At 51.1% G+C, this 23,543-nt stretch overlaps 1 protein-coding gene across 1 annotated transcript; it reads left to right on the top strand.

Annotated features, from left to right (window-relative positions):
- The first annotated feature begins 11,521 nt into the window (after window positions 1–11,521).
- ELP6 (elongator acetyltransferase complex subunit 6) lies at window positions 11,522–22,827 on the top strand. Its single transcript, XM_026500712.4, has 7 exons — window positions 11,522–11,690; window positions 13,493–13,571; window positions 14,876–14,946; window positions 17,454–17,572; window positions 18,976–19,177; window positions 21,143–21,289; window positions 22,403–22,827. Exons 1-7 carry the CDS (start codon window positions 11,637–11,639, stop codon window positions 22,529–22,531), a joined length of 801 nt encoding a protein of 266 aa, XP_026356497.2. The 5' UTR covers window positions 11,522–11,636; the 3' UTR covers window positions 22,532–22,827.
- The last annotated feature ends 716 nt before the right edge of the window (window positions 22,828–23,543 follow it).

Raw genomic sequence — 23,543 nt, 5'->3', positions numbered from 1 at the left:
GGCTGCAGTCAGAGGGCGGGTGGGCTGAGACCATTACCCTGAGGGCTCCTTCACTCACATGTCTGCTGCCTGGCCTAGCTGAGACCCAGGCAGCTGCAGGCTGGCCCAGGCAGGGGCTCTTTGGGCATCTCTGTCTGTCTGCGGTCTCTCCTCTTGCTCCTTCCAGCGGTCAGGGCTCCAGAAGCATGTGAGTGGGAGAGAGCCGGGAATTGCCTTATTGGGGCCAGCTTTGGAAATCAGGGTCGCTTCTGCCATCACCTTGGTCAAGGCCGTTACGGAACTCTATCTGGGTTCAAGGGACGGAAACGCAGACATCCCCGCTGGCCGCCCAGGGAGTGTCAGCATCATGTTGTATGATCACGTGGCTGGGATACTGGTGTGTGAGAGATCCATCTGTCTCGGAAGACAGCATGTGTATGAGGGGCAACCAAATGCAGACCGTACTCCCGAGGGAAGGGCATTCACGGCAGAGGGAACCAGCAAGAGTTGGAGGTACCTGTCTGGCGTGTTCAAGAACCAGCAAGAAGGCCAGTGGGGTGGAGAGGAGTGAGTGATGGGAAGGCTGGTAGGAGAGGCACGGTCAGAAATGTAACCTGGGCCTTTAAGTCACTGCAGAGACCCCAGGTTTTCTCAGAATGTGAGGGGACCCATAGAGGGATTTGTAGCAGAGGGGTGCTATGGTCTGACTCAGGTTTTTTGGTGGCCGTTGGTTTTTAAAAAATTTTTTTAATATACCAAAATGCCTGCCTTAGTGACGTGCTAGTCCCACGTCATTATAATCCCAATAACCCTTGTCAGGAACATGCTCAAGCTGACCAGCCCCCTCTTATTTCTAAATGTTTGTGTGGTCACGTGTGTCTTTTAAACCAAAGTCACAGGGCTCAGGTGACTGATCCTTCTACAGCGAGCTTCCACCTGTTCATGGACCAGCGTCCAAGCCCTCCAGAAGGGGGGGCAGGGCACAGAAGAGCCCTTCCATGGCAGTGGGGGGATAACAAACAGCCCCAGATAGCCAGCTTTCCAAGCCCTGCCTCCCTTACCCACCCCTCAAAAGGAGATCCTTATTTCTAACCAGACTATTCATCTCATATTTGGCTACAAGAGAGGTGCCTGGGTGGCTCAGTCAGTTAAGCGTCTGCCTTCAGCTCAGGTCATGATCTCAGGTCCTGGGATCGAGTCCCGCATCGGGCTCCCAGCTCAGCGGGGAGTCTGCTTCTCCCTCTACTTCTGCCGCTCCCCTGCTCATGGTCTCTCTCTCTCAAATAAATAAAACCTTCAAAAACATTTTTTGCTCCCAGTGACCAGAATGTTTTCCTCTTTTAGAAAAAACACACATCTACACACCCATATATATAATTTTTTTGTTTTTACATCTAAATATAAAAATATTACTCTGCTTCATGTTATAAATGGAGGACCAAGCAATGAGAACTTTTTCTTCTAAGGTGGGTCAAGCCATCATTATGCCGAACTTGTCTCCAGGTTTAGCTTGTTTGGCCCCAGGAGGACGGGGGCATTTTCCTACCTGAGTCTCTCCTGAATCTTGCTTTTTTTTTTTTTTTAAGATTTTATTTATTTATTTGACAGAGATAGAGACAGCCAGCAGGAGAGGGAACACAAGCAGGGGGAGTGGGAGAGGAAGAAGCAGGCTCCCAACGTTGGAGCCTGATGTGGGACTCGATCCCAGAACGCCGGGATCACGCCCTGAGCCGAAGGCAGACGCTTAACAACTGAGCCACCCAGGTACCCCTGAATCTTGCTTTTAATAGAAAGTTGTTTATAACCTTATAGGAAGTGGAACTTCCCACCAAGAGGGAAAATCCTAACCTAACCACTGAGTAACACCCCTCCACCCCGACAACACTCGGCTACCTCAAAGAAAAAACTCTCCCCCTTCCTTCACAAATACTATGCTCTGTTGGGATAGCTACGCCTACTGGACAAGCACTGACTGGTCTGACAGGGGCTGAGGCGCGGACAAGGGCAGGAGCAGGAGGACTGGCTAGGAGCCTACTGCACTGATCCAAGCACACGACTCTGGAGACTCAGAGTAGACTGGCTGTTGCAGAGCAGGGCATGTTTTCCAGGTTGAGGCACCAGGTGTTGCTGGTGGATCCAGGGTGGAGATGAGAGAAAGTGAGGAGTGGACGGGGACCTGACTTCAACACTGGAGGCCAAACTGGGGAAGACTGTGGGAGAAGCAGGTTTTCGGAGACGATCACGAGTTGGTAGGAGATGCCTATGAAGGCATCCAAGTACAGATGTCAGTGAGGTGCCTGGAGAGAGGTGTGGGCTGGAAATGTGAGTCTCCATGCTGTGTTTTACTGGAAGTTCTAGCCAGGGAAATTGGCAAGAAGATAAAATAAAAAGCATCCAGATTGGAAAGGAAGAAGTAAAATTATATTTATAGATGACATTGACTACAACTCGTATACAGAAAATCCTAAGGAATGCAAACATACATACAACTATTAGAGCTAATAAACGAGTGTAGTAAGGTTGCAAGATACAAGATCGATATGCAAAAATCAGTTGTTGTTGTTGTTGGTATTGTTTTAAGATTTATTCATTCACTTTAGAGAGAGAGAGAGAGTGAGTGGGGTAGGGGCTGAGAGAGAGAATCTTCAAGCAGACTCAGTGCTGAGCACGGAGCCCGACTTGGTGAGGCGCAATCTCATGACCACGAGATCATGACCTGAGCTGAAACCAAGAGTCGGACGCTTAACCGACTGTGCCACCCAGGCGCCCCTGTATTTCTCTTCTGTAGCAATGAACTATCCAACAACGGCATTTAAAATAATGCCATTAATTCTCATTCTTTTCTGGTGGGAATGCAAAATCGTGTAGCCACTTCGGAAGACAGTTTGGTGGTTTCTGACAAAACTGACTCTACTCTTACCATACAGTCCAGCACTTTTGCTCCTTGCTATTTACCCAAGGGAGTTGAAAACAGGTCCCCAAAAACCCTGCATGTGATGTTTACAGCAGCTTTATTTATAATTGCCCAAACTTTGGAAGCAAGCAAAATGTCCTTCGGTAGGTGAATGGATAAGCAAACTGCAGACCCTCTAGACGATGGAATATTATTCAGCGTTTCAAAGAAGTGAGTCATCTGGGGCACCCGGCTGGCTCCGTCTATAGAGCACGCAACTCTTGATCTAGGGGTTGTAAGTTTGAGCTCCACATTGGGTGTAAAGAAAATTTAAAATTTAATTTTAATTTTAAATTTTTTAAAAGTGAGCCATCAAGTTAGGAAAAGACATGAAGGAAATATTTTTTCTACATTCCTTTTGCCTTTGTTCTCCACATCAGTTCCTGTGGTGTTCTCTCTCACTCTCCCTCCCTGCCACGTCCAGCCTAAGCGCCACTAATCTGGGTGCTTGCTGGCTGACTGCTCTACTGTTTCCTTTTTTTAAAAAAAAAAATTTATTTAAATTCCAGTTAGTTAGCATACAGTGTCGTATTGGTTTCAGGTGTACGATGCAGTGATCCAACACTTCCATACGTAAGGGGCGCCTGGCTGGCTCTGTTGGAAGAGAGTGAGACTCTTGATTTCAGAGTGGTGAGTTTGAGCCCCACATTGGGTGTGGATTACTTAAAAAAAAAAAAAAAAAAAAAAAAAAAAGAACATGACCATACACCCCCCAGCGCTCATCACAAGCACGGTCCTTCAGCCCCACCACCTATTTTCCCCTCCACTAAGGATTTCAACAATCCCCTGGGGCATAAATTGCTCTGCAGACCGCTGCCGTTAAGATGGCCCCTCCTCACTCCAGCCAGAACAGCGGTGATCCCCCACCTAGTTTCTAACCCAGACCACTAACTGGGCCCCAGGTTCCCATGTGCGCTGCTGGACATGCCCACCTCCACGGCCCCTAGGGCCTCCTACACCTTCAGCCGAGATCCATCCTGATGCCTCCCTCCGGTGTGGCCCTCGCTGCCTCCCCCTCACCTCAGCCCTTTCCCCCTGCTCCCCTCTTGTCACTCCTCCAGCCTGCAGGGCATTTTAAGATTTCTTCTCTCCCAGGCCTGGTTCAGCCCCTGCTGGGCTCCGGCCCCACCCCCTCGAATGCAGCTGCTCCGTGGCTCCCATGCCCTCCGAAGCCACACTCTGAGGGCATCACTCCCACCTCCTGGCCAGCATGGCCCCTGGGGCCCCCGCCTTCACCTCCACGGTCACAGCACCTCCCCCTGTGTGCTCAGCCTCTCACGCAAACAGAGTCTCACGTGCCCTGAGGCTCCTCCAATTTCAAGAAGGGCAGGCTCAGCAGAGGGCTCAGGGGTGCAGGCAATGTGCACTCCCCCGCTAACCCTCAATCGTGGGGACAGAAGCCAATAGAAAAAGGTTCTAGTCCCCTGTCCTGCGGGTGCGCACTTCTGGGGAGCGGGCACTCTGCATGCTTTTCGCAGCAGACTCCTGCCCCTTGACCACACAGCCCTGCCCAGAATCCCCCACTTCTGTCTCTCCCTGCTCCGTTCCGGGGTGCCCTTCCCAGTAAGTGACCTCATCTTGGCTCCACTTTTAGGGAAGCCAGACTAAGAACGCAACTCCTTCGTCTTCTCCAACCTTCTGGAAAGCTGCGACATCTTCCAGCTGTACAAACCAACTACAGGTCCTGATCCCATTCATTCATTCATCACACTTATTGAGCACCTACTGTATCACCAGCCCTCCTCGAGGTCCTTCATTAACAGACAAAATCCCTGGCCCACCCCAGCCTGCGTCCTAGTGAGGAGGGGCCCTGGGTAAGGCAATGAAAGGAAGGAGGAGGAAGCAGGATTGGGCAGAGGGAGAGCTGGGCTGGTACAAACACAACGAAGCCACGGTGGGCAGTTCTGGAACTGGTATGGTCTGTCGGAGTGTCCCACCGAGGGGGGGGGGAAGGACCGCGCCCCCGCAGCCCCTGCTGCCCGGGAAGAGGGTTGACTCCGGGGAGGCCCTGTGCAGCCCAGGCGGACCCTGGCGGATCTGAGCGCGGGAGGTAGTCGGGTGATGGCTCTTCCTGCAGATCTTTCTGCAAAGGGGGTCTGCCTAGGCAGCTCCTTGTCTTCCACATGGGCTGTGCTCAGGGAAGGCCTGGGGGAGCAGAGACTTGAAGGAGTTCAGGGAAGCGGAGCTGAGACACGTAGAGGACGAGCCTTACAGACAGGAAACAGAGAAGCGCAAGACCCTGGGTGAGCTCGCCTCTGAGGCCTCCAGAAGCACGGAGAGGCTGGAGTGAGTGAGCAGCGGGAGAGGAGGTCAGGGCAGTAGTGGGCCAGCTCTGAGGTCGTGTGAGGACTCCCCCCCCCCGCCTTTACTCTGAGCAGGAGGGGCGCTATGGCGGGGGGAGGGGGGTTAGGGCCGCGAGGACATTCCTGAGGGAGGGCGATCCTGGAGCGGGAGAGCCCATGACTAGTCCACCGCCAGGCTCCCAGATTGGGGAGCTAAGGACTGTCAGCCCGCGGGCACCTTGGAAATGCTCCGGAATGCGATGGTTTCGGGATCGCGCGGGACCGGTGCGCCCTGCATCTTTAGGCAGAGTCTGCTGCCCTCTGGTGGACGTGCAGGAGATTGCCCAAGCCCACTTCAGCTTGGCTTTTGTGGGCAGTCTACGGGTCCTGTGGGTTCACCTTCAACTCGGGGCTATAAAAACTCTCTTGTCATGAATCGTGGAAGTGTCACGGAGAAAAAAATTCATCAACTTGGACACAGGAAGGCAAAGGGAAACTATGGTATGGTTGCAACAGTATTTGGAGTGGAGCTGGGGCAGGGCTGTGTGATGCTTTCTACTAGGGACGGTCAGAGACAGAGAAATGGGGCTGGGGATGCATCTAGGGCTGGAAGCTGTAGAGCAGCCACAGTTCCCACGAGAACAAGGTGAAAATACGGGGCGTGCTTGCCAGAGACTCTAAGTTCCAGGGCAGACATGAGATCATGCTGGGGAGGGAAGGGAAGGGAAGGGAACGGAAGGGAACGGAAGGGAAGGGAAGGGAAGGGAAGAGGGCTGGCAAGTCCCAACTCATGGAAAGAAAATGGACAAAGGCCATAGATCAAAACAGAGTTGGAGATCCGGTGGAGAGAGGTTGTGAGAAGACTAGACAAAGGGGGAGCGATGGGAGTGTTGGAGCTACTGGAAGCATTGCTGGGGGCTTTGCTGCCAGAACCCAGGCACCTGCACTCCCACGGCTGCTGAAACTCCCCACGGCTGCTGCAGCCCACAGTCACCCACACGGAGGCCACTGCACCAGCAGAGTCACCAGAAGCAGGAAAAAAAAATGGCTTCTTCCTTCTTCCCGCCTTCCATTCTACTGCCAGTGTCTCCCTTGCAGAAATAACAAGAAGCCAGCTGGCAAAGGAGTCTGGAAGGTGTAGTCTGCAAGCTTCTCAACCCCTTCTTATAAAGGAGGGCCCTTCAGCCCAGGAGAAGTACCAATTTTCTAATTGTTATGTAAGATCCCCTTCTCCCTTTATTCCTCCAGTCCTTCCCACACCCTTTGACCCAATTTCCTGCATCAAATCCTTCTGCTTGAATCTTGCAGATTTGCCCTGGTTTGTTCAGCATGTACATAAACTATGACTGGGAGCAAATCCAGTTATGTGGGGATCTGAGGCTTATACAATGGGAGAGAGGAATTCTCATTAAGAAAAGGAATAGAGGGGCGCCTGGGTGGCTCAGTCGGTTAAGCGTCCAACTCTTGATCTCAGCTCAGGTCTTGATGTCAGGGTCCTGCATTCAGGTCCTGCCTTGGGCTCCATTCTGGGCGTGGAGCCTACTGAGAAAGAAAGAAAGAAAGAACGAAAGAACGAAGAAAGAAAGAAAGAAAGAAAGAAAGAAAGAAAGAAAGAAAGAAAGAGAAAGAGAGAAAGAAAGAAATGAAGAGAGGAAAAGAGGAAGGAAGGAAGGAAGGAAGGAAGGAAGGAAGGAAGGAAGGAAGGGGGAAGGGAGGGAGGGAAGGAGGAAGGTAGGAAGAGACAAAGAAAGAAAGAAAGAAAGAAAGAAAGAAAGAAAGAAAGGGAGAGAGAGGGAGGGAAGGGAAGGGAAGAAAGGAAGGGAAGGAATACAACGTTATGCATAGAAAAAAGAGCTTTATAAGCTTCATGGTAAATTCACCTTTCCTATGACCCAACGATTTCAGTCCAGATACATACCCCGGACAAAGTCTTGCTCATGTGTATGAGGTACCAAAAGACATAACTGAGTATGTTCACAGAGGTATTCTTTTTTTTTTTTTAAGATTTTATTTATTTATTTGACAGAGAGAGACAGCCAGCGAGAGAGGGAACACAAGCAGGGGGAGCGGGAGAGGAAGAAGCAGGCTCCCAGTGGGGAAGCCTGATGCGGGGCTCGATCCCAGAACGCCGGGATCACGCCCTGAGCCGAAGGCAGACGCTTAACGACTGCGCCACCCAGGCGCCCCCACAGAGGTATTCTTTGTCAAAGGAAAAGGCCGGAACTAACCCATCACTGTTGATGGGAAAATGGACAAATACAAGAAGAGTCAACATTTTATATTAAAGATACCTCTTCTCCTCAAATTGAATCTAACAATTCAATACGATACCAAACAAATTACAGCAAGGATAAACAGAACATACTCCTTCCAAAACTGATGTGTATCCCTTACTTCACACCAAACACGAACATCAGTTACAGATGCATTAAAGACTTAAACTTGAAAAGAAAAACTTTACAACTTTTGGAGAAAATCTAGAATATCCTTATGAACTTTGGGGTAAGGAAGACTTTCTTAAAGATGACTCAACAAGCTCAAACAAAAAAAGGAAAAGTTTGCTAAATTCTGGTTCATTTAGATAGACAACCCACAGCTTCTACTTCCATCCAAAGTGGGAGTAGAAAGGACTAGATTTACTTTCTTGCTTAAAAAAACAAACAAAAAGGAAAAGATGACGTATATAAATATATGCAACAGCAACTTGAAAAACATTGGCTATCAGTTGACAAAGGACAGGGATCCTTAAAAAATGGGCAAAGAACAAGGTGACCCCTGTGATTGTCCAAGCTGACTGCCTTGTTTCCAGACAGGGAGAAGGAACTAAAGTAAAACACTCCCTGAGCTGCAAAGGTGGAGTTAAGAGCCTGGGGAGACTGAGGCTGCCTGAGTTCATAGGACACAGTACCAGCAAAGAATTGTACAGAGAAAGATCCCCAAGACCTGCAGGGGGTCACCCTCAAGTATCCAGCTGTGAGGAACTGCCCAGGACTGGGGAAAGAAGCATCACAAAGAATAAAAGGACTAAACATGCTGGGAATAGAAGGGAACTTTCTCAACCTGATACGGGGTATTCATGAAAAACCCAGGTTAACATCATACTCAGAGGTGAAAGATCGGATGCTTTCCCACTAAGAGCAGGAACAAAACAAAGATGTCTGTCCTCACCTCTCCTATTCCACATCATACTGGAGTTCTAGCTAGGGCCTTTAGGCAAGAAAATTAAATAAGAGGCATCCAGATCGGAAAGGAAGAAGTAAAACTATCTCTATTTGTAGATGACAAGATCTTATATGTACAAAATCTTGGAAGAACCCACTAAAAAAAACCCTAGAATGAACAAGTTCAGCAAGGTTGCAATATACCAACTGAATACACACAATTGTATTTTTACACATTTGCAATGAACGATGTGAAAAATGATGAAGAAAAATTCCATTCATGATAGCATAGCAAAGAAAAAAAAAAAGGCATGGGAGTAAATTTAACCAAAGTGCAAAACTTACATTCCAAAAGCTACAAAATATTGTTGAAGGAAATTAAAGATCCATATAGATGTAAAAATATCCAATGTTCATGAACTGGAAAACCTAACATTGTGAAGATGGCAATACTCTTCAAATTGATCTATACATTCAACACAGTCCCTATCAGAGTCCCAGCTGAAGGGATCCTTACCTCACACCATGTACAAAAATTAACGCAAAACAGATCAATGATCTAACTGTAAGAGCTAAACCTATACAATTCTTAGAAGTCAATACAAAGGTAAGTGTTCATGACCTTGGATTTTGCCATGGATTCTTAGATGACACCAAAAGCCCAAGCAAACAAGGAAAGAAGATAAATTGGATTTCATTGAAGCTAAAAACTTTTTTGCTTCAAAGGATGCCGTTAAGAAAGAGAAAAGACAGCCCATAGTTACATAAATACAAACATTTATTCCTTCAAAATGAGCACATAGCAGGTGCTGAGGAATGAGAGTGAATAAGCCAGAAAAAAACCCCAGCTCTGGGGCACCTGAGTGCCTCAGTCAGTTAAGTGTCTGCCTTCAGCTCCGATCATGATCCCGGGGTCCTGGGATCGAGCCCCTCATTGGGCTCCCTGCTCAGCAGGGAGCCTGCTTCTCCCTCTCCCTCTCCCTCTGCCTGCCGCTGCCCCTGCTTATGCTCTCTCTCTCTGTCAAACAAATAAATAAAATCTTTAAAAAAAGTAAAAGACAAAAACCCCGCTCTTCTGCCTTCTAATGTGAAGATTCAAATAAGGACATTAAGAAAGGAACAATGAGCTCAGACTCTAAAAACCTGTCCGGCTGTTCATCCTCAACACAGGTAAAGCCAGAGGTCACCAGAAACAGTATTTCCCTCAAGGACATGCTGCAGATGCAGTCTGACAGTAACCCATTTCTTTGGGTGGTTTCTTCCTGAGAAACTGTGCTAAAATTTCTGAAGTTGAAACTGTGAAATCCTGTCATTTCCTTCCAGGCAACGACCACCAGGAATACGTCTATTGGTGAAAAGTGGGGTTTATTATTCATCGCACTGAAAGAGAATGCACACCATGGGACATCATGGGTGTACCATTAAGAGTGTTGTAACGGGCGCCTGGATGGCTCAGTCGGTTGAGGGTCTACCTTTGACTCGGGTCATGATCCCAGGTCCTGGGCTCTCTGCTCAGCGGGAGTCTGCTTCTCTCTCTCCCTCTGCTCTTCCCACTGGCTCATGCTCTCACTCTCTCTCAAATAAATTATATAGGATTTGGGCTTGTTGGGTGATTGGGAGGAGGGTTTGGGATTGGATGCTGTCAAAAGCGGGGTTCATTTTATGATAGAGTAGCTCATCTCATCTACAGGGAGGGCGGACGAGATGCTAAAGCTGGGATGGTCAAGTAGCAGCAGTCATTAGCTGGGAGCGGGGATGTCTGGACAACGCTCATGTTTTGTGTTCAACGTAACTATGGAGCGGGCTAGTTTCGTCTTGACCACCATAATCAACCTGATGTCGATGTTTTGTGGAGTTGTTTATGCTCAACAGGACGACACCAAGAACTAGCCCCTGGATGCCAGGGCCTGCTCTTCTCTCTCTCCCATACCAGTAAGCATGTAACGTCCCATTCCTGGCTGGAGGATCTAAGTGATTTTGACACAGAGAAGCAGGCTCGATTTCCAGCCCAGGTGGGGAGTTTCAAATAAGTGAGTGACTACATATATCTATGTAGTAGATGTAAAAAATTAAAAAAAAAAATTTTTTTTTTTAGATTTTATTTATCTGAGAGAGAGCAGAAGTAGGAGTGGGGATGGGGGGGGGAATGGACGACAGAGAAGCAGACTCCCTGCTGAACAGGGAGCAGATGTGGGGCTTGATCCCAGGACACTGAGATCATGACCTGAGCAGAAGGCAGACACTTAACCGACTGAACCACCCAAGTCCCCCAAAAGACCACTTCATTTACATTTTACCTGAACTCCATCCTTTCCCCAAACCCAAAACAACTCCCTTTCCTTTGCTTGGTGACCTCTCCTTGCAATGAGGCAATAAACTTGATTTTGTTGAATTATAGGATTGTCCCAGGTGCTCTGAGGCTCCTCGGTCTGCAACAGAACCATAGTACGCTAGATATAAATGCTATAGAAAAAAAAGGCAGGCGGGGGAAAAGGTATGTGTTCGGGAAAGGGCAGTTTGCAATTTAAACAGGATGGTCAGGGAAGGCCTCGAAGATCAGTGACATCTGAGCAAAGACCTCAAAGAAGTGCGGGATTTTTTTAATCTTCTGAATATCTGGGAAAACAGCATTCCAGGAGGGAGGAACAGGTGGTGCAAAAGTCCTGAGTAGGAGCATGCAAGGTGTGTTCCATATTTTCCTAGTGAGCCTACCCCTACCCCACAGTTACTCCCCTAGCCAGCTTTTGCTTTTTTCCAAGAACTTTTCCATATACAATTCCGCGTTTATTACGTTTGTTTTCCGCTTTGCGAGAAAGGGGGGGGGGGTGTCCTCACTCATCTCGCTCCCTACGTAGCCCGAGTTTGGAAACCAGGGGGACACACGGCAGGAGCTCGACAGGCACGTGTGGAGGGGCGGACTATACTGCCCCGACGCCCGGGGCTGGGGAGAGAGCGAGGCCAAGGGGAGGCGGAAGAGACGCGTCGCGCGGGGCTTCGGCCGAAGGCTCGGCGCGCCGCAATCAAGAAGGAACCGCAAGACCAGCACCCGCCACTACCCCCGCCGGATGCGCGTCCTCGCGCGTGCGCCGGCAGTGGCCCGGATCCAGGCGCCCGCCTGATTGGCTGCGGCGGCGCCTGGACCCGGCGTTGCGCGTGCGCAGTCCCCCCGCGCGAACCCGAGTGGTGTGCTGCTCTTCGGTTTCCGTCGTCCCCGCCGCATCCCCAACTCCCGGTCCGGTACGCTCGTGCCCGGAGCTCAGAATGTTCCCGGAACTCAATAACCTTCTCAACACCACCCCTGACCGGGCGGAGCAGGTAAGACGCCGTGCGGTGAGAAGAGGGCGGGTCCCGGAGCGTGGCGGAAGACCGCACCCCCGGATGAAGCGCACGCGGATCCTTGGGAAAGACGCGACGTCCGCGGGCACGGGGGCGCCTGGGAGTTGTAGTCCGGGGAGGGCCGACCCGCGAACTGGGCTGGGCGCCGGCGCTTACGGAAGGTGGGCGTCTTCTCTAAGGCCGTGTGTTCACTCAAAAGTGCCCAGGAACCTTGGCCGTATATGCATTGGCTTACGTTCACAGACGTGTATCGAGGGGCCCTGTGCGTGCTCAGAGGCCGTTGCCTGAGAGTCGGGAGTTCGATTCTCCACCCTTCCCAGGAGACGTGCTGCTTAACCCTCCTGAGTCTGTCTCTCTGGCCCTGCGGCACTGTGCAGGTCGCAGTGAACGCGGCTCCACCTCTTCCTCCTCGTGGTCTTGAATGGTGCTCTCCCAAGTTGCTCTCAGCCAGCGTCGGCTTGTATCAAGTCGGCCTTGGGCACAACAGCTCCACCACTTTGTTTTCTCCACCCTCCTTCCCGCACTCCCGGGCATCCCGAAATTTTTCACATTTTAGCCCGGGGGTTACTTCTCCCAGGAACTTAACCTGTTTTATTTTGTAACCTTTGTCTTCCTAAGGAAATGGTAAGCTCCTCCAGGCAGCCAAGACACCATGTGTATCAGTCAGGTCTTTTTTATGAACCCACAGTGTCGGGCAAATTACAGTTTTCAATAGACCCTGTGGGTTTCAGTGGCCCAAGCCTGCAGATGGCACTGGCGACCTTGCTGGTTACTCCTGGCGCCTCCAGAGTGCTCAGCCCAGGGTCAGAGTGGAGGAATGGAGGATCAAAGTGGGCACCAGGAAATAGCCCTGAGGCAACCCTCACGGTCTGATAGTGTGACCTTTCGTAAGTGGGAAAAAAAAAAAAGTCACAACATGGTAGTGTCATGTCTGACACCACTTGATCCCGACCTCCCCTTTCACCGACTGGGAGCTAGAGGTGGCTGGAGCAGGGCAGCCAGCCCCTGTAGAGACCATCTTTAGAGGTCTTTCCAGGACTTTCCATGATCAGAGCTCTGCCTGAAGCAGTGTCCTGGGCTATTGGGATGAGAGCTTTGTTAATGCAGGTCTCTGTCGACTACTACTTCTTCCCTCTCCCCCACCCTATTGGACAGAATTGGTATCAGAATTAAAAATAGGAAGTTGAGGGGCGCCTGGGTGGCACAGTGGTTAGGCGTCTGCCTTCGGCTCAGGGCGTGATCCTGGCGTTCTGGGATCGAGCCCCACATCAGGCTCCTCTGCTGTGAGCCTGCTTCTTCCTCTCCCACTCCCCCTGCTTGTGTTCCCTCTCTCGCTGGCTGTCTCTATCTCTGTCGAATAAATAAATAAAATCTTTAAAAATAAAAAAAATTAAAAATAAATAAAAATAAAAATAGGAAGTTGAGTCAGATTAGTTTTTTGAAGTTCCATTCCAATCTTGGCAGGCTGTGATTTTTGTTAGATTCTGACGGTAAAAGCTGCTTTTGTTCAGGATCTCTTTCTCCCCGGCACTGGTCCCTGAGGTACCAAGGTGAGTGAGGAAAAGGAGACACTTTATTCTGTTTGCCTTGGGAAAGTGGAAGCTGAGATATGCTTGCCCATAATAAGTGACTTAATAGCAATCACTTTAATTGTTGGTTTTTCCATAGTTTTGACTTATTCTTTTTGGTAATCCATGTGTATGTGTCTCTGCGTTGTGTGTAGATACTCACCTCCTTCCAGGGAATCTAATTCACCTTTTTGTGTTCCTCTTAACCTGTAGGGGAAACTGACTGTACTCTGTGATGCCAAGACAGACGGCAGCTTCCTTGTGCACCACTTTCTCTCCTTCTACCTCAAAGGTATAGGACTCATTGATGCTGTAGAAAAAGAAACCTAAGGGAAAACGCAATGGGAATAGTATTAACCAACCAGGGCTTTGGTGTTCGGGTAGCCAGATGGCTGTGCCTTAAGTGGCAGGTTATTTGACCGTCTTTTCCCTGCCCATCCATCCCAAAGGGTGGTATGTACTCACTGTATCCATGTCCTATCTTCCCTTCTCCACCTGGTTTAGTTGCTCCTCAGTCCTCGTGTATCTTGAGGTCTTTGGGCCGTGGACCCATTGACACGTTGCCTTGGCAGTAGATGCTTCCTAGAGAACATAGGAAAACTGCAGGGCCGCTGCGACTTATATATAGGAACTAGATTAGAAGAAGAAAACAGCCAAATGCAAAAAAGACTCATTTATCAACTGATTCTCCTTGAGCCCCTGCTGAGCCAGGCCAGGATAGAGGGTGGACCTTTGGCCCTCTTAGTTGTAATAATTCACAGCTTTGAAAGTTGCTTTCTTTTCCAGATAATGTTATTGTCAGCACTGAAAGAGCAAGAGAATCTACAGATAAATTATTAGAGCTAATTATGTTCAGTAAGGTAGCTAGAGCTTCTTTGTGTTCCCTTTATAACTACCTGGACATAAGACCAGTTAAAAAAAAAATCAATTGTGGGGCGCCTGGGTAGTGCAGTCGTTAAGCGTCTGCCTTCGGCTCAGGGCGTGATCCTGGCATCCCACTCCCCTGCTGTGTTCCCTCTCTCGCTGGCTGTCTCTCTGTCAAATAAATAAATAAAATCTTTTAAAAAAAAAATCAGTTGTATTTCTGTGCACCAACAAACAGAAATATATTATTTTTTTTTATTTTATTTATTTTTAAGATTTTATTTATTTATATGTCAGAGAGCACACATGAGCACAAGCAGGGGGAGCAGCAGGCAGAGGGAGAAGCAGGCTCCCTGCTGAGCAAGAAGCCCGACATGGAACTCAGTCCCAGGACCCTGGGATCATGACCTGAGCCGAAGGCAGACGCCTAACCGACTGAGCCACCCAGGTGTCCCAAAATATTATTTTCTAAAAACCACAGTTTATTTACAATAGAACAAAATAAGGTACCAAGTAATACACAGAATAGAAGTACATCTCAGGTTCAGTGAAATAAGATATAATTACATATGAGAAAATGTGCATCTTAGAATCAAATTGGGTATATCAGGTTGCAAGGCCCCTTGTGTCTGTTTAGACCTGTCCCAGTGCTTTTGTTTCCAGAAGTATGAACTATATGAGACTCATTATAAGTAAAAACTTCACTAAAAATCTGTTTGTTTTGTTTTCTAGCTAATTGCAAAGTCTGCTTTGTGGCACTCATCCAGTCCTTCAGTCACTACAATATCGTGGGACAGAAGTTGGTAAATATCGTAGAGCTCCGAGGTGCGGTCCCGAGTACGTGGGTCACGCAGGTGTGAGTGGGGCCGAGGCTGGGCTCCCCTGTGTGGGTTGTAGAGAACTTAGCAAGAGAGTGACTGAGGAAATCATGGCGGGGGGGTGAACCCCTTACCTAAAGGGCTAAGGCAGCATCTCTACCTGTCTTATTAATTTAGAGTTTATAGAACCACGTCTGTTGTTAGTTAATCAAATGCGGCTCCTCTGACTCTGGACCAGTTAAGATTTTCTCCTTCTTAGTGTGGGCTTTAATCTTAGTCCTGCTGAGTTGGCGATCACAGCTTGGTCTACCACCAAGTTGAGTGCCTCCTACTGTCTCCCTAAGTTTAGGGCTTAGAACCCAAATGTGGGGAAAGGTGGTTTTGTCACCTGCTCATTACCTCATCTTGGCCGCACTTCATTTTGTCAGATGCAGGCAGGCAAGAATAAGATGGCCAAGAGGCTGGTGACCCTTCTGGCGTAGCCTAGGCCATCACTCATGACCTGTGACCAGGGGGGCTAACTGTTTTGGGGTTTTTTTGTTTTTGTTTTTGTTTTTTTGGTCTTGTTTTGTTTTGTGTTTAATAGGCCAGCCTTAGGGAGGGAAAGAAGCAGGCCACCCATTACCAGTGATCATTGAAATGCCAGTCTTCCTACTGGGCCACGTCACTGCCCGATGTCACTCTGATGAGGAGAGGATGAGAAGAGGGTAGACTCTTTCCCATCCTCTGCAGAGAAGGAGGAAGTTCCTGTGTTAGAGATCAGAGCATGAGCTCAGGGAGAGCAGTCACGTTAAGAACACGTTACGTCCCATGTCTGTGAAGCATGTCTCTGTGACCCTAGCATCTGTGTTTCTGGATGAGAAGTCTGTGTACGCTCATGTCCAGATTGGCTACGTGTTCTGTTACCTTTGACTCAGCAACCACACAGCAGCACAGCAGGGATGGGGTGCACGGCCCTGGGCACGCGAAGGACTCGAGAGTGAGCCTGCACACTCGGTGTGTTTCTGAGCTGCCAGGAGTGGAATGGTAATGAGCAAGAGCAAAGGTGGTGAACAGGAGTCTTTCTGTCCGCCAGGGGTGACTGTGGAGCTAGTGGTCGTGCACGGGGGGGACACTGGGGTGTGATTGAGCAACTGAGACTTGGTCTAGGGGCATGAGGAGTCTCAGGAGTTCCATGTGGCCTGTTTCTGCACAGATAGAGCAGCGGGTTGCATATTTAGATTGTATCCATCTCTGGGTGTTTGTCGAAATGCAGATTCTTGGGCCCTGCCCGCAAAGCTCCTGATTCTGGAGGTCTGGAGTGGCGCTCAAGGATCTGCGTTTTAATCAGGTGACTCCAGAGCTGCTTAAATCGGGTAGGTCACGAAGAGCCATATTAAAAAGGTCTGGTCTCGGGGCACCTGGCTGGCTCAGTCCAGAGAGCATGCAACTCTTGATCTTGGGGTCGTGAGTTTGAGCCCCACATTGGGGGTACAGATTATTTTAAAAAATAAACAAATAAACTTAAAAAAAGAAATCTGGTCCAGAGCAGGGGTTGACCCATTTCTTTATGAATCATGTGTGGCTGCTGTCACTCTACAGAGTTGAGTCGCTACAGCGTAGACGGCGTGGCCTGAAAGCCTGTCTTGCCCTTCACAGAGAAGCTTTGCCCACCTCCGAACTAGTGCATCAGGAGTGCATGGTGCCCTAGCTCCCGTGGGAAGAGGGAAGAGAAGGAGAACCTGCTGGTGATGAGATCTTCCTGTATCGTAGCAGCCTGGCAGTTATGACCTATGAGCTATGTTACTGAAAGCCAAGGAGCAGCCATGAGGTCCCATGCCATTGAGGCGCACCCGAGGGGTTTGTGAAACTCAAAGCCCACATCTGGCCCTTTCTTCTGCAGCCAGCATTTTTCTGACCTGGTCATCCTCCCACCATTTTATTGTCATTATTATCATTTCTAAATGTGCTTAACTTTGTAAATACATACATTTAAAAAGTTCATGATAAGAAAAAAGTTTATGATACATTTTTTTTTAAGATTTTATTTATTTATTTGACAGAGAGAGAAACAGCCAGCTAGAGAGGGAAGACAAGCAGGGGGAGTGGGAGAGGAAGAAGCAGGCTCCCAGCAGAGGAGCCCGATGTGGGGCTCGATCCCAGAACGCCAGGATCACGCCCTGAGCTGAAGGCAGACGCTTAACGACTGCGCCACCCAGGTGCCCCTATGATACACTTTCTGATACTATTCCAAATTAAAACCCAAGTATTGAGCCGTCATGAAAATGAACATGTGAGCAAAACGTCAGTTTTTTACCAAGTGACAAATATCAAGGCACACCTGGGCACAGTGGAGATTGTGGGTTGGGAGCACCCAGTGGAAAGAAGGCATGGGCCCCATCCGGAGGTGGACAGGTGCACATTTGCAGAGTGTGCCCTGTACCCTTTTGTGAGCTGGAGTCTGGGGTGTCTTCCCCTGCAAGGCACCGTGATTCACTCTCCCCTGTGTTTAGGGTGTCAGCCTGACTGCGGCCCGGGAATGTGGGCAGCTTGTGTTCCTCGAGGGACTTAAGTCTTCGGTGGATGTCTTCTTCCGAGCTCAGGCGGCGCCACACCCCCTGCAGTTCCTCAGGTCGGTCAGCCTGCAGCCCCGCCCAGAAGTACCCACCGGGTGGGGGGGCCCAGACCAGGCTCGCCCTGTGATTCCTTCTCCCTGGCGTGTGGCATGTGGGGGGACAGAGCTGGCTTTAGGCGGCAGACGCTTCCCTGGTGCTGCGGCTTCAACAGAAAGCCCTTGGCTCTTCTCATGGGCCAGAGGGTGTATGGCTGACCCAAAAGCTGCAGAAAGCATTATTTGCTGGGACTATGGCAGAACACTATGTTTTTTCCAACCCTGGCTCAGAGCCCTAGCACACACCTTTATTCTGTTTTTGGCTCGATACAGGGCTCAGCGAAGTATGGCCCGTGGGCCAGCTCCCTGTATTTGTAAATAAAGTTTTAGCTGCATTCATTTGTTCGCATACTGTCCCTGGCTCTTTTGCAGTGCAACAGCAGAGTTGAGTCGTTGAGACGGAGACCACAAACCTAAAATAGTACTGTTGCCCTTTAAGAAAAAGTCCGTTGACCCTGCATTTGCTATTCTGAGCTTGGCTTTCCTGTTTCTTGTCCTTTATGAGTGTCAGCCACAAACATAGGTCTGTGCAGACTCCCCACCTGGCTGCTGTTCTTCCGCTGCCACAAAGGAGTCCAAACAGGATCCCTCCCCGCCATCCCCTTTCTCAGACCCAGCCTTACGCAGGGCCCGGAAGGCAGCGTGGAGTCAGAAGGCCCCATGCCCTGACCCTGCGTGTGTGATCTCGCACACAGCCTTTACCGCCTCTGAACCGGGGTGTCTTCATCTGAATGACGGGCCTGGTTACACCCCCTCCCCCGGGTGTGGGAAGTTGTTGTCCTTGCTGTTAGCGGGCTCGGACCTGGAGCGTGGGCAGGTGCCGAGGCCCTGTGCTCTGCTGTGTTTTGAGCCTCTGTTGCTGGCAGGTGACCGCCAAGGGTAGTCATTGGGGCGGCGTAGGGAGCTGGGCCAACTTGTTCAGAAACAGGTGGAATTGGTTAGGTGCGCAAACAGCCCTTAGACCTTGGTCCCTCACCGCTAGGTCACCCGAACTGCTCTTTAGCTTTTTATCCCCATGATGACCTCCAGGAAGGCTTCTCCTGCCCACTCCAGACTGATCTTCCGATGCCTTAAGCTCTTAGGTGGAGGGGCTGTGTGGTGTCTCTTGAGGGGCCAGGAGGCTGTTTGTTTTGTGTCCCCTAGTTTCTAGCACAGTGCTCTGTACCTCCCAGGCCTCAAGGAATGTTGGAAGTACAGCTTGCTCATGTACACATTTTCTTTCCAACCCGATCAGGAACCCCTTAGGTTAAGGCCTGTGATCCGGTTCTTTGCCTCCTCCCCAGCCCTTTCCCGTGGTGCTGCTCGGTCCCAGATAAACATTTATAGAGAGTCACCTCTCTGGTGACCCTTGCTTGATGTTCCAGGGAGGCCGATGCTGGGAACTTGCAGCCCCTGTACGAGTTTGTGCGAGAGGCTCTGAAGCCCGTGGGTGATGGACAGGCCGCATGGAGGTGCCCGGTGCTGCTGGTGGACGACCTCAGCGTGCTGCTGAGCCTGGGCCTGGGGGCGGTGGCTGTGTTGGACTTCGTCCACTACTGCAGAGTCGCCGTGTGCTGGGAGCGAAAGGTACTGATGGGCCTGCTCTCCGCGCTCCTGCCTGTGACCTCCGTGGGCCTGTGGGTCGACACCTTCCTTGCTTGCAGTGGTCTTTCTTGTGTATTTGCCTGGGGGTTTGACTTTACTGCTTGCCACTGCTTGCCACTGCCAAAAAAGGCCTCAAAATGAAAAGGTTGACCAGTACTGTCTTGGCTGTGGCCGGTCGTGTGTGGTACTGCAGCAGTCCCAGCTCTGGCACGCATTGCCTCGTGTCCTGGGACAAGGCATTAACGCTCTGCGGGGGCTTTGAAGATCAGCTGAGACATAAACCGCTGTAAAAAATTGTGAGACGCAAGACAAGTATAGGACGTAACCATTCCCGTCAAATGATGAGGCAGAAATGGGGATTTTGCCAAAACAGAGAGTTAAACAATGGGAGTAGACCCGCCTATAAAAAAGGGATGGCTCTGGTGCCTGCCTCACAGGATCCCAGCGGCGAGAGTTTAGTGACCCGAAGCTTGCAGCACGCGCACACAGCGTCTGGCCCACGGCGGCCGCCCCGCAGCGTGTGGTCAGGCCAGGGTGCTGGGCAGCGGTTGGGGTGAGCTCCTGGCGTCAGCCAGGGCTGCGTGTACCCAGCAGGGCACGTTGAGCACCTCCTGTGTGCCAGGGCCTGCCTGGCTGGGTTCGGGGGAGCTCCGGGGGCTGCGGGGCTGCAGTCCCAGGGCAACGCGGAGAGCAGGGGAGGAGGAGGGAACAGAGCGGGTGCAGAGGGCGCCATCGGTGACACCAAAGCATAGCACACCGCCCATGGCGTAGCTTGCTCTGTGGCCCACTGCCACCCTCGTTTTGTACAAATACCTCTTTTAGTTGAAAGAGTAAAACTTGGGAATAGTTGAAGAAAGAAAGAATAAATAGCACAGAGTACTCGAGCAAGCAGTGAGTACTCGAGCAAGCAGTGAGTACTCGAGCAAACAGTGAGTACTCGAGCAAACAGTGAGTACTCGAGCAAGCAGTGAGTACTCGAGCAAACAGTGAGTACTTGAGCAAGCGGTAATGTCTCTCTCCTGGTGTGGGTATTGTTCCAGAGAGTCTGCGCAGTTGTGAACATGTTTCACGGGTGTGTCTCTGCATGTTTCTTCACGTCGCTGGTCACCTGCCGTGCCCTTTCACAGCACACTTGTATCTTGGTGTCCATTACCAGGAACAGAACACTCGGGTCTGCCTCATTTTTTTTTTTTTTTAAAGATTTTATTTATTTATCTGACCGAGACAGCCAGCGAGAGAGGGAACACAAGCAGGGGGAGTGGAGAGGAAGAAGCAGGCTCCTAGCGGAGGAGCCCAATGTGGGGCTCGATCCCAGAATGCTGGGATCACGCCCTGAGCCGAAGGCAGACGCTTAACGAGTGCGCCACCCAGGCGCCCCCTGCCTCATTCTTTTTAACAACTGGACAGTATACCTCTGAAAGGACTTACTGTTCAGGGTCTCCCCTTCAGCGCGTTGACCTCCCCCTCCGGTTCCTGTTGGCTAAGTCCTGCTTGCCCTTCTGACTCTGCTCATGGTGTCCGTCTCCTGACCCTCTCCGCTGGGCCCGACAGGATGCCTCTTCCCTGTGCCCCCCGCGTCCCCCTTCTCCTGGCCTGTGTCCCGTGTTGTCTGCAGGGCCCACACCACTCCCCTCTTATCTCCATTGCGGGGTCTGGCACGTGCTGAGCACTCAGGAAGAGCAGGAGCCTGGCAGAAAGGCGGCCCTTTTTTGCTAACGTGGAGGCTGAGCTGAGCTCGGTTTACAAGGGACTGAGCTGGCAGGATAGGTTCAATGTGCCGGCGAGGCTGGAATTCGGGTCTTGGAGCGCAGGCAAGGGTCCTTCTGAGCAGCAGCGTGGAGGCTGAGCGGGGTGAAGACGTGCAGGGGATTGGAGGCACTGAGAGCCCGGTGCTCCCTGATGGCGCTGCCTGGGGGAGCAGGCTCTCATCTGGACTCTCTGTTGCAGGGAAACATTGTGGCCCTGGTACACGACAGTGGAGACGCCGAGGACGAGGAGAATGACATCCTCTTGAACGGCCTTAGTCACCAGAGCCACCTGATCCTGCGGGCCGAGGGCCTGGCTACGGGCTTTTGCAGGGACGTGCATGGACAGGTGCGCAGGGGCTCACGGGGCACCAGCTGCTGCCTCTGCACCTGAGCCGGGACCGGACGTGGGATAGGGTCGGGCCCTAGGGGTTGTCTGGTTGGGGGTGTTCCTTCGGGTGCAAGAGAAACCTCAGGAGTTGTGTGAATGCAAGACAGAGTCCGTTCCGGGGGGGCTAGCCTCACGCACAGTGCATGTTTTCCACGGCGGTCCCTTTGTGACCGAAGCGGAACTTCCTAAAAAGGAGACCGCCACCTGGAGCAGAACGCAGGGGCCCTGCTGCCAGACAGGGACCACAGCAGGCTTTGTCTACTCAGGTCAATGCTGCTCTTTTTAAAGTACAATCCAGGGGGGACCATACCCATGGCTGGGGTCGCTGCTGCCCCCACTGCTGTCTCTGACCAGAAGGTTTGAGAACTCGGGCAGAAACTGAGAGTCCTGCCTTGGGAGAGAGGTCAGGTTCTACCCCCTCCCAACGGGCTGCCATAGTTCTCTGCCTTCTGGAACTTCTCTTTTGGAATAACCCCCAAAGCCCCGACCACGGCTTCTGGGTTAACTGACCTTGACCACTCTTGACCCCTTAGCATGGGGGGGAGTTTTGGCCCAGAATCAGAAAAGAAAACGAATGGGCAAGCCCAAAGATGCTGTGTTGGTGGAGCCTGTGTGCACAGCGTGGGGAGAGGGTTCAGAGAGGGTTCTCTGAGGCCAGTCCCCCAGAGCATTCTAGCGTGCCTAGCATTGAGACATCATGAGAATAAACCTCTAGCGTTCCTGAGCCTGTACTGATCGGAATGTACTGACTCTCATGAGTTGATCTTCAAAAGCAGTGTGGCCAACAAAACCATGCATAGAAGAAAGACCAAATTACATCAGTGGTTTTTCCCTGGATGGCTGTTTCTCTTTTTCTTTCTCCTACACATTTCCTGTAACGAGCAGATATCACGCCTATAATGAAGGGGAAACCTCTAGTTTTAGTTCGCTGGTTGTACGCTTTCTTTCCGAAGTGGGTCGCGTGGCTTCATGGCACGTGACTGGCTCCTCCTCGAGGCCCCGGTCGCGAGTCGTGGAGGAGGCGGGCACTTGGGGGCTGCTTCTCTGTCATTCTTCTCCTTGTCCCTGTAGCTGAGGGTCCTCTGGCGGACACCATCGCAGCCCGCGGCCCAGCGGGACTGGAGCCTCACTTACCAGTACAAGATACAGGACAAGAGCGTGTCCTTTTTTGCTAAAGGAATGTCCCCGGCTGTTCTGTGACCTGATTGAGGAGCCCATGTCATGACCTTGGACTGTCTTCAGATGTGAACGATGAAGCGACGGGTCAGAATGGGCCTGCACACGTTTGAAGTGGCATTTCAGCCTGGGCCGGCAGCCCCACCGCGGTGCGGGGCAGGGGAATGGGGCTGTGACAGCACGCCCTAGATCCCCCGGGCCCCGTTCAGAAGGCACAGAAGGAAGAGCAACCCGGCCTCTGCGGAGAGAGACGCTGCATGTTGAAACCAGGGAAAGTGGTCCCGGGAGCCTTTCATTAAACACGCTTTAGCCTCAACTGCCCACTTTTGGTCGTTGTGCCTTTCGGAGCCAGAGTGGGTATGAACGTGCCAGCTAGGAGACAGTCCCGGGTGGCAGGCACCCGAGGGACGCCGTGGGTAATCATGGCTGGCGTGAGGAGAGGCCCCGTGTCGTGGCTTCCTCGGGATGGACTGTCTCATTTAATTTTCACCTGCGTCCCGCAGAGGTATCTGCCCTTCAGTCCAGTAAGAAAACTGGCTTAAAGAGGTTGGGCAGCGCGCTCACGGCTGGAGAGCAGGCTGGCGGCCGCGGAGCCTGACTCTCAAGCCCGCCTTGCCGACCGAGCCTCCCAGAGGCCAGGGGCAGGCTCCCCACTCAGTCCACAGCTTCCCTTCCCCCTGGTTCTGGGGTCCCTGGCACGTGAGGCCTGCTGGCGTGGTGAGAGGGGTAAGGAATGTTCTTGCGGCCAGGCGGGATGGGGCCTTGGCAAGTTGCTGCCTCAGCTAGGAAGACCGAAGAGGCGAGCTCTTGCCCCGGCGTCCCGTAGATGCCACGCCGAGCCCGTGAGTCAGGATCACCTCGGAGCAGACGCCAAGGGCATTCCTTTAGACTGGGCCCGTTTTTGCTGTACGCAAATTATACCGCAGTGAATTTGATTTTAAAAGTAAATAAAATGAAACAATGACACTGCTCACCTGGGCCTGAGGAAATTTCATATCCCTTGTTTAATTTTAACTTTTCACATTTTTTGGTTTTT

Source organism: Ursus arctos, unplaced genomic scaffold (genome assembly GCF_023065955.2).
Source record: "Ursus arctos isolate Adak ecotype North America unplaced genomic scaffold, UrsArc2.0 scaffold_14, whole genome shotgun sequence".
Classification (NCBI taxonomy): Eukaryota; Metazoa; Chordata; class Mammalia; order Carnivora; family Ursidae; genus Ursus; species Ursus arctos.
This window is presented reverse-complemented; position numbering and strand designations above follow the sequence as displayed.

Coding starts and splice junctions, on each gene's coding strand:
- ELP6 (XM_026500712.4), top strand. CDS start 11,637: ATGTTCCCGGAACTCAATAACCTTCTCAACACCACCCCTGACCGGGCG. Junction 11,691..13,492: donor CCCCTGACCGGGCGGAGCAG/GTAAGACGCCGT, acceptor CTTAACCTGTAG/GGGAAACTGACTGTACTCTG. Junction 21,290..22,402: donor GCAGGGACGTGCATGGACAG/GTGCGCAGGGGC, acceptor TTGTCCCTGTAG/CTGAGGGTCCTCTGGCGGAC.